Here is an 11,077-nt window from a genome sequence, read left to right as displayed (position 1 = left end):
AGTTATTACTCTTTTCATGGAGATAAAATGCAAAAAAAAAACAAACATTTTTTTCCAACAGATAACAATTGATTTTCACTCAAATATGTTAGTGCAGATCAGGTTTATCTAGAGCAGTACAGTTACAGTAATGGTCTGAATGTCAGTGTATTATTATGGGATGGTGCGTAAGTGTCCATTGTGTTGGCTGATATGGAACTAAAACAACAAAACCCATGAATATACAAGAGAACAGGTGGAGAAGAACTGTCCACTGGAGTGACCACTGTGCATGAAAGGGTTAAAATGAGTTGTAGAAATCCACTTGATTTTTGCCAAAAAGTTCAAATTCAAACTTTATGTACTATTAGGGTCCAAATACACAAATAAATGAACCAAAGACTAATAAAAGTGGGTTTAGCAAAATATGATCCCTTTAAGACTCATAACAGAAGATTATATTTAGGTATTTGTAAACCAATCTCAGTACATTTATACTATGCATTCAGTCCTGTGTAAAAGTCTTAGTCCTACATTATGTTTATTGAATTAGTAAAGTTATAACCACACATATGCATTTCTCTGTCTCTGTATTAAGATCTAATCTGGATATATGTGAAGTACAGTCGTGGGAAAAAATATTAAACCACCCTTGTTTTCTTCAATTTCTTGTTCATTTTAATGCCTGGTACAACTAAAGGTACATTTGTTTGGACAAATATAATGATAACATCAAAAATAGCTCATAGTAGTTTAATTTCAGAGCTGATATCTATGCATTTTCCATGGTTTTCTTGATAACAACCAAAATCACTTCAGTTCTTACATCAATATCTATGTCATCGTACTGACAAAAACAGTGCTTTTAGGCATTCCATGTTTTCTTTTCTGTCTGTTTTAGTCACATGATACACACAGGAGTTAGTACTGGATTGCATAACCATTGTTTTTGATGACTTTTGATGGTCTAATAATTTTTTCCGCGATTGAATGTACAGCAGGAAAAACAAAAGTTTCAGGGAAAAACAGCTTCTTTGAACCAAAGTACTTTATAGATGTCTTAAACCCTTTTGTTCTGACAATAAGGGATTTATTGTGTTAATTTTCTGATATTTTACAGCAACTTTCATTCAATTCATGATGTTTTTAATTGTATTGCTTCTTGTCATGGGGTCAGGGGTCACATTAAATAGTGACGTTAACCTTTAAAACCCATTTAGTTTGGTTTTTTCATGTCTTTTAAGACTGTGCATATATTTCCTTAACCTTTTTCTGGGGTAAGTGACTATTTTTGGTAATTTCCACATGCATTACAAGACAGTGACAGCAACAGTTACAGTTACAGTGAGTCAACAGTCTCAGGTCCAATGTGGTCTACAGCAGGGGTGTCAAACTCATTTTAGTTCAGGGGCCACATTCAGCCCAAATTGATCTCAAGTGGGCCAGACCAGTAAAACAATAGCATAATAACTTGTAAATAATGACAACTCCCAATTTTTCTCTCTGTTTTAGTGCAATCAAAATTAAATTATGAAAATATGTACATTTACAAACTATCCAAACAAAAATTATGTGAATAACCTGAAAAAAACAGATTTCTTGAGAAAAATAAGTGCAATTTTAACAATATTACACCTCAACTTACCATTTATACATGCATATTATGGATTGCATTTACAAAGCAACAAAATATTTAATAACAGGAAGTATAATGTTAAAATTTTACTTCCGAAATTTCAGGTTTTTCAGATTTTATTGTTAAAGGACAGTTTGTAAATGTTAATATTTTCATAATTTAGTGTAAGTTTTTACGCTAAAACAAAGAGAAAAATATGGAGTTATCATTATTTATAGGTGTAATGTAAAATTATGTTTTTCACAATAAACTAAGAAAATTTGGAGTCATTATTTATAGGTTATTATGCTGTTATTTTAGTTGAGATCACATTGTCCTGTATGTGGAACCTGAGCCAAAACAAGTTCAACATCCTAGATTGTTTATATCTGAAGTGTAATTTTTGCAAATTCATCCCGCGGGCCGGACTGGATCCTTTGGCAGACAAGTTTTGGCCCCCGGGCCGCATGTTTGACACCCCTGGTCTAGAGGGTCTGCAAGGTCCACCAATCCTCTAATGTTCTAAAATACATGTTCCTTTCACCTTACATGTGGTTTTCTTGTATTTTTTATATATACTTTTTTTCCCACTTATTGGTAAGGAACCAAATATGATAACTTCATTAACCTCGATTTTCTACATAACAATAAAAAATTGGGGAAAATGTCACAAAAGAAATAAAGTCTTTTCATGTCGTGCAATAACACACTAAGGTCGGAATTTTGAATTTCAGAGTATTTTTATAAGTGAACTATAACACTGGTCTACAATTTTTTAGAAATGATTTGCTTCAGAGATTAAATGTGCTAAATGTTACGTATTTTAATAAGATTAATTGGAAAATAAATGACAAAAGTGCCGGTTTGCTGATGTTTTCAAGGTATATGATTAAGTGTTATTACACATATATATTGGTTTATGTACATTTATATAATAGTTTTATAAATCTTCCACTAAATAGAACCTGTAAAGTGCATGTATTCTAATGTGCAGACAGTGTTTTGAAGTAGATCTTGTAGCTCTGAGACAAATATTCCTTTTGAGTCAAACCCATTCTCTCGTTAATTCTTGAATTTCACATTTTGACCCAACGCTGTATCTTGGAAAGTTCAGCCAACCAGCATTTTTGACTTGATTTTTCTTTATCGGTGACTCTCACGTGGTAAAATTTCATTACTTTAATTCTGGAAGCATTTTCCTTGTAGACCAGTGTAAAGGGTTAATGTTCTTGTCTTATTTGAAGAAAAGAGAAGGAAAAATAAATATGTATGCTCATTTCAACCCTGTGAAAACAAGAAACCTAGAGGTGGCTTAAGAATGTATCCTTCACATATACTTAATCTACCAAAAACAGTTCCTATTAGTGTTATAAACTACTGTATAAACCGCTTAAATCAACCAACACAGCGTAAAAATGGGCAGTAATTTACAAACTTATATGGTCAGAAACATTAACACTTTCAGATGCACTTAAAACTGGATGGGAAGAGAGTCTTAGCATTGCAATTACAGAGCAACAGTGGAATTCCGCACTGAGCCTTGTTCACTTGTCTTCGATTTGTGCTAGGCATAGATTAATTCAATGCAAGGTCATTCACAAGATTCACTACACTAACTCACGATTAGCCAAGATTTATCCTTCTGTAAGTGACGAATGTAGCCGATGCCATCTCTCTCCTGCCGATCATTCACATATGTTCTGGGCATGTCCTAACTTGGGACCATTTTGGGCAGAAATATTTAACACACTAACTGAAGCATATGGTTTTTTTGTTGCTCCTAATCCTATCTCTGCAATTTTTGGTGTTTCTCCTGCTTCAAATGTACCGAAAGCGCTGAAGCGGGCTATAGCATTTACTACACTCTTAGCCCGAAGGTTGATTTTACTTAATTGGAAGGTCTCCCATCCCCCTTCACACGTCCGGTGGGTACGTGAGGTGCTTTATAATCTTAAAGTTGAAAAGTTGAGATTTTCTCTTAGAGGCTCAATTAAATTATTTCATACCACTTGGGATCCATTTTTACGGTATTTCAATTCTTTAAATTTTCCTCAGAATATAGATGATTAAGCATCATTGAGAAAGAGGGGAAAGGAGAGGAAAGGAGGGAATGAGAAATTATATGTAGTCTTTTCCTTTCTTCTCTTATTTCTGTGTATTATACTAACTTTTTGCTTTTATGATTTGAGTTCTTTTATCATTATTTATGGTTTCCGTTTTTGATTTTCTTTTATGTTTTTCCTTTTTTTTTGTTTATTGATTTATTGATTTATTTTTTTTTTGGCCTGTGGGTTGGGTGGGTGGGAAGGGATGGGTGTTGACAGTCAGATATGTCACTCTTGATTGTGCATTGACTGCTACGAATTGATATGTCTGTCGTGTTCATTGAAAATGTTCAATAAATATAGTTGGAAAAAAAAAAGGGCATTAAGGTCTAACTTTACACGTACAGTTTCAATATCACTGTATATTTTTACCTCCGCCAAGGAGGTTATGTTTTTGCCAGGGTTTGTTTGTTTGTTTGTCTGTCTGTTTGTCTGTCCGTTAGTGTGCTACATAACTCAAAAAGTTATGGACAGATTTTGATGAAATTTTCAGGGTTTGTTGGAAATGGGATAAGGAAGAAATGATTAACTTTTGGGGGTGATCCGGAAGAAATCCTGGATTCTGGATCACTTTGAAATTTTCGTTAACATTGTGGTAAATGGGGCCAAAATTTTCGTTTCCCAATATCTCGCTTAATTATTGACCAAAACTCATGAAATTTAACTCAGGAATTGACAATGGGGTCCTCTATCACATTTCAAAGGCTGATTCGGATCTGATCCAGAAGGCGGATTTTATCTCAATTTATATAAAAAATGGGGGTGCCCTTACTTTTTGGCCTACTGTGCCTTTAATATTAAAGGTGGAAATTTCTGACAAGCGCCATCGTGTAGCTCAGTCAGTTCCGCATCGGGAGTATGCCACCGGATTTCATGTAGCTTTAATACTTAAGGAGCTAGATCCAGAAGAAAACCGCCATTATGAGAAATGTGATTTTCGTGAATAACTACTGAACTAATAAGGATATAATTATGAATCCAGTTGCTAATGGTATGTTTTCATGGTCAAGGAATCTTAAAATATAGGTAAAATAAATATGGGACTAATATTTATGGTGGAAATCACAATATGGGGGAATTGTGCAAATCTCATGCAATTTGACTCAGGGATTTACAATGGGGTGTTCTATCAAATGGCAAAGACTGATCCGGATCTGATCCAGATTGCGGATTTTATCACAATTTATATAAGTGTTCTATCAAATCGCAAAGACTGATCCGGATCTCTTTAAAAAATAAATGTACGATTTGTATCACCGATTATGTGGGGAATTTTTGCGCTTGGCGGAGGTCTGCGCTCTCCGAGTGCTTTTCTAGTTGCTCAGTATAATGCTCAAAAGAAGAGGAGAAAGGTGAACTTGAGTAAATCTATCAAAAGAGACCAAGAACAGAACATTTTTCCCTTATTAAAATCTTGAAAAAAATCAGTTGTGATTGGTAGGAGTACTGCCAGTACTATTACAAGGACTCCATGTGTCAGTTCCCCTTATAACTGATGAATATTGGTGAACAAAGTGAAGCACATATTATTATATGAGTAATAGTTTTTTCTTTTTTTTCTGTTCTGTGCCTAGAGACTGATCAGAATTATGTGTTTCTGCAGCTGGGGATAAAGTACCCACACAGAGTCTGAGGTGCTGAAGTGGGGTAGTGCATCTCCCATCTCCAAAGTTAGTTCACAGGTCTTAATTTGTTCACACTGTATGATAATTAAAGTTGCCTCCGCTCAGAGTGCATTAGCCGGTCGTTTCACTCACCATCTGCTACACCCACATGAGCACAAACTACTGTATCTAAGTTCAGGCGGGTGTTTTTCTGTCTGTATCTCTTCCTGTCAGTCAGTCTTACTTTTTCTTCTTCAGTCCCGCTATAACGTTTAACCTTTTGACTTATCGAGCACATGCATAACTAATATCCCATACATCGCAGCTTGTTTTTTGTTTTTATTTAGCAGAATTGAGTTGAGTGAAACAATATGTACTCTTTCCTGTAAAGTTTGCAGAAGTAGGTCATATGATGCAAAAAGGCTTTCATAGAGTTGCCAGTAAAAGCACACACATATTCACATATAGAGTGTATACAGGGTGAGTCAGAAAAAATGCTCTTTCCATTTAAAGAAATTGTACTGCTAAAACGGAAACACTGATTTTCCTTTTGACCATACAGTCATATTGATGTGGTTATTGAGCATGTCTGGTGATGTAGTCATAGGTTTATTGCATTGCATAAGAGAGAGAAGGTCCATTGTTTATTGGGCACTGAAATACCTGCCAACACAATGTATGCCACAGTGAACAAACTTGAAATTGACAACAATTACAGGAGTCGGGGCTTTGCTTTCACACTCAGGACATAGGCCTATATGACAGTGCCCAGGGAGTTTTCATCATGGCATCATGGCATATTTCTCCTACGGATATTTCACAGGTGACAGCAGAAACATACAACACACACATGCAGAGGAAAAAGACAAGTAGAAAAAAAACACTAGTGAGAAATAAAATATAAGAGAAAATGAGAAATTTGGTATTTATATAAATATTTATGTAAATACAGAATTAGAATCAAGCATTTTAAAAATTGAAATAGAATTTAGATATTTATGTTGTGGTTGCACATGCACATGGTGTGATATGGTGGTGGGTGGGTGGGGGTTTACTGGGAACTGCTATGTAGTCATGTGATCTAATGACTGTTTCTGTTACCGTGACTGTCTGTCCACTCTAAGGATCGGACTGGATCCAAGGGTCAAAGTATGGACAGTCTATATTATATAATAACACACTCTTACATTCAGCTGAAGCTACACACTGTAAAAAAAAACAACAAAAAAAAAAACCTTAAAAAAATAGTAATAGTCTGGCAGCTGGGGCGCCAAAAAAATACAGTTATTGACAGAAAATAACCATCTCATAAAAATACGGTAATTTTCCATAATTAAAATACAATTTTTTGCTCTAACTTTACATGGGTTTTTGCACTTTTTTTTTTTTTTTTTTTTTTTTACTTTTTAATGTTTAATAAAGAATATTTACATGTGTTAAAACAATCAAATTACCTACAAATATATATATATATATATATATATATATATATATATATATATATATATATATATATATAAATAATTTTCAGTGAGACTAAGTTGTACAATCCACTGATAAAAACTGTATTCAGACAGTTTATCAGTGCTTATACATGTTATACATTCACAAAAACACATTTATTCAACATTTTTGTTGTGAAACCTCCCGTAATTACACAAGATATTTGTCAATTAACAAACAAGTCTTGCTAAACTTACAGAACAAATTCTTCTTTTACGGTTAATTGTCAGTAATTTTATCTCGTTTTATTATTATTTTTACAGTATTAAACTTTAAATTAACAGTTTAATCTCATAAATGGAAAAGAAATATTTGTGAAGTTATGATACATTTGCAAATGTATTTTAACTGTATTTTTCTGTGAGAAAAGAAAACATTTCTTTTAAAAATTTGAAATGTTTTGGTTGTTCACAGTTACAGTTTTTTCATATTATTTTACATTTGACGTGTAAAATCACAGTCTATTTTTGTCATGCCATTGATATTTTCCTGTATCTTAAAAATACAGGAAAAATCTGTAAAAATAAACAGTGAAAATTGTGTGAAATTACAGATTTTTAAAATTTTTTTAAATTTTTATTTTTTTTACAGTGCAGGGTGAGGCTTTAAAGTACATTGTTCATTTTGGGTAACCTATGGAGTCTCTTTACTCAGGAACCAATTAGGATGTTTAACAGGCAGAACTCGACGTATACAGGACTGATCACGTGTTGGATGTAAACGGTGTTGTGGGTTTAAACAGGTGTAGACAGAAAAGAAGCTGTAGCTCATTGGTCACTGAACAAGCACCGAAACTCCAACTGTTCTGATGTGACGGAGACAAGCATAGTGGTCTCTCTCTCTCTCTCTCTCTCTCTCTCTCTCTCTCTCTCTCTCTCTCTCTCTCTCTCCCTCCCCGCCTTGACGTCACCGGGGTTTAAAGCTCCTCGTGCGCGTCTCTCGTCGGTCCCCACTCCTCTTCCTCCTCATCCTCCTCCTCACGTTCATCTGAACACCGGCCAATGCTTCACACCACTCCTGCCCTTGCTGTCTGTCCCACTCGTGGGAAGCACAACAAAATCAAGGGCTTCACTTGAGAGGGTCGAAGGAGCGAGAATAAGGGGAAAGTCTTGGCATTTTCCTTTTCCTTTTTTTTTTTTTTTCTTTTTTTTTTTTTTTTTTTAAACCTTCCTTTTGGACGCAGGGCTCTGATTTCACCGAAAATCTCAACTCATTTCATTTTGTCACGGAGGTAGGTGTACTGAACTTTTAAGACTGCCTGTTTCAGATCGTAAAATGTTTTATTTGGCTTTAAACCGAAGATAAGACATAAGTAAAAGAACGGAGCCGAAAGATTTACGAGGTTTTAAGAAAGTTATACACGCAGAACATATGTTGGGGGGGAATTATTTGCACCTTACATGGATCCACATTGTAAGATCTGTGTGAAAACTATGCGAGATTATTTAAGAAACTATTAAAGGACGCTTAGTTTGTCGGAGTGTCTGTGATTTCAGCACCACGGACAGCTCCACTTCAGCTGCACTTGGAAAAATGGAGGAAAATCCACCAAAAAAAAAACAAAACAAAAAAAACAAAAAACGTAATGGAGGTGGAAAGTTATGTTTGACATGTATGGAGAAGAAAAACAATCAACAGCTATGACTTTGATCAGAATTAGATCTGAATGCATAGGTTTTAAGTTGACTTTTATTACTTACTTTGTTGGGATTTTCTGTCCTGTGGGGATTTCAGCACCATGGACAGCTCCAGCTCAGCTGCTCATTGAAGCTCTCGAGGAAAATCCACCTAAAAATAAAAACAAGACAAAGTGTAAAGTTATGAATTGAATGTAGGAGAACTCAGTCAACAACTATGTCACCAATCTGAAAACAGCATCAGAAGTTTTAAATGTATGGAGAATTTTTTATTTGTATTTTTTTTAATTGTTGACCAATTTACTTATGAAGTCATCTTAAATTTCTGCTTTATAGCTCAAACTCACAGACTAAGATCTGCAGTTTTAGAGACAAAAACATCTGCTTTAGGGTGGATTTTCCTACAGTTTTCCTGTGACTTATGTTTCAACATATGTCTTGAGGTCATACTTCTGATTCCATATAGTTTTTTGATAAGATTTCTTTCATGCGTTTCTTAAATATCTTACAGCTGTGTATTCATATTAAATCAATACCATTATTATTGTTTTTATTATTATGGTTATTACTGTTTTTGTTATTTTCTCATCTATCATCGGTATTGGATTATATTGACCATGATGCTTCCAATAACTAACTCTGACTTGAACTGAACTGTAATTCAGTGACTAAAATGAAAAGAGCAGGTCAGTGTCAGATGAAGATGAAGTTGTGAACCTGCTTTGCTTATGATGATCATTAAAACCGTTTACTTGTTGTTCCTGCAGCACAAAGGGGAGACAGTGTGGAGCAATGAACGAGTCGCTGGTGGTGAACGACTCCTCTGCCACTCCAGCGGCCGCAGACACTTTGCCGTGGATGGAGGTGGACTCTCCAGAGCATAACGGCAGCCTGGAGTTTTCCACCGCCCCATTAGACTTTCCCATCAACCCTTGGGACATTATGCTGTGTATGTCAGGCACTGTCATTGCCTGTGAAAATGCCATAGTGGTAGCTATTATCTTCTACACACCAAGTCTGAGGACTCCCATGTTTGTGCTGATTGGGAGCCTGGCCACAGCTGACCTGCTGGCTGGCATGGGATTAATCCTGAACTTTGTGTTTCAGTATGTGATCTCATCTGAAACTATTAGTCTCATCACCGTCGGCTTCCTCGTGGCCTCCTTCACTGCATCCATCAGTAGCCTTTTAGCTATAACAGTGGACCGCTACTTCTCCCTCTACAACGCCCTGACATACTTCTCCGAGAAGACGCTGCAGTACGTACATCTGATGTTACTCGGGACGTGGGGGGTGTCTATATTCCTGGGTTTGCTGCCGGTGCTCGGGTGGAACTGTTTGCAAGAACCGGCGTCCTGCAGCATCGTCCGCCCTCTGACCCGGAGTAACGTCACGCTGCTGGCCATCTCCTTCTTCGCCATCTTTGTCCTCATGCTGACCCTGTACTTCAAGATTTGCAAGATAGTGTGCCACCACGCCCACCAGATCGCCCTACAGCAGCACTTTTTTGCCACTTCGCATTACGTCGCCACTAAGAAGGGGGTCTCCACTTTGGCTATCATCTTGGGGACGTTTGGCGCCAGCTGGCTTCCTTTCGCCATCTACTGTCTGGTCGGTGAGAGGCACTACCCCTCAGTGTACACCTACGCTACACTGCTGCCAGCCACCTACAACTCCATGATCAACCCCATCATCTACGCCTACAGAAACACAGAGATCCAGCGCTCCATCTACATGCTCCTCTGTGGCTGTTTTCAGGCCAACGGGGCTTACCGTTCCAGGTCACCAAGCGAAGTCTAAAGGTGCTAGGGGCTCTCTGTGTGCGTGTTTGTGTGTATATGTTTGTATGTAGCACTGTGACTGGGTATGTGAGGGTTTAAAAAAAAAAAAAAAAAAAAAGAGCAAAAGACAAACCGTCCTGTGACTATTGACAATCTGCTTACAGTTGACAGTGAATGCTTTACTAACTCAAAGGGGTGTGATGCTAGGAATGTGGCTCTCAAGCATACTGCATCTGCACTTTACTACGTCTTAAAACAAGCTAGGATAAGATGTTGAAAATGCTGTGAACAAGAACCTTCTGTGAAAAAGACAAAACAAACCTGTGAATGTACTTTAGAAATGGAATGGAGATTTTTGCACTTTATTCAATGTTTTTTTTGACATGCCAAAGCAGTATTGTATAGCCCTCGTGTTGAATTAAATGTCTACATTGTGAGTACGGTGTGTCATTTTCTATTTTGTATTGTACTGTCTTTGATGTACATTTTCTACAGTAGGAATAAAAGGATAAATCCCAGTTGTGGATGCATAACGTGTCTTTACTCTGTACCTTTCCTTGAAGAAGCCTTTGCGTTACATTTGAGTTGTTTTTTTTTTTGCTTCGTCTTTACCATGATCCATTCTCTTCCTTCAGAGCACAGGTGGACCTGTTTGAAGAGACTAATGGCACATTGAGAAAGCAAGTACCCTTCCCTGGAAAATAGCTTCAATTTACACTTAGACACATTTGAACGTGTACATGTGCAAGCACGTGTGCTCACTCGGTGTGTCTGCAAGTCAGGAAGACTGAATAAATGAGACAAACGTGTGGCATGTGGTGTGCTTAGCGGTTTTTATTGCTTCTCCTCTATA

General features: G+C 36.6%; 1 protein-coding gene across 1 annotated transcript; it reads left to right on the top strand.

Moving 5' to 3' along the window:
- Positions 1 to 7,689: 7,689 nt before the first annotated feature.
- On the top strand, positions 7,690 to 10,742 carry gpr6 (G protein-coupled receptor 6). Its single transcript, XM_030127875.1, has 3 exons — positions 7,690 to 7,927; positions 7,960 to 8,037; positions 9,211 to 10,742. Exon 3 carries the CDS (start codon positions 9,236 to 9,238, stop codon positions 10,241 to 10,243), a length of 1,008 nt encoding a protein of 335 aa, XP_029983735.1. The 5' UTR covers positions 7,690 to 7,927; positions 7,960 to 8,037; positions 9,211 to 9,235; the 3' UTR covers positions 10,244 to 10,742.
- The last annotated feature ends 335 nt before the right edge of the window (positions 10,743 to 11,077 follow it).

Source organism: Sphaeramia orbicularis, chromosome 24, assembly GCF_902148855.1.
Source record: "Sphaeramia orbicularis chromosome 24, fSphaOr1.1, whole genome shotgun sequence".
Taxonomy (NCBI): domain Eukaryota; kingdom Metazoa; phylum Chordata; class Actinopteri; order Kurtiformes; family Apogonidae; genus Sphaeramia; species Sphaeramia orbicularis.
This window is presented reverse-complemented; position numbering and strand designations above follow the sequence as displayed.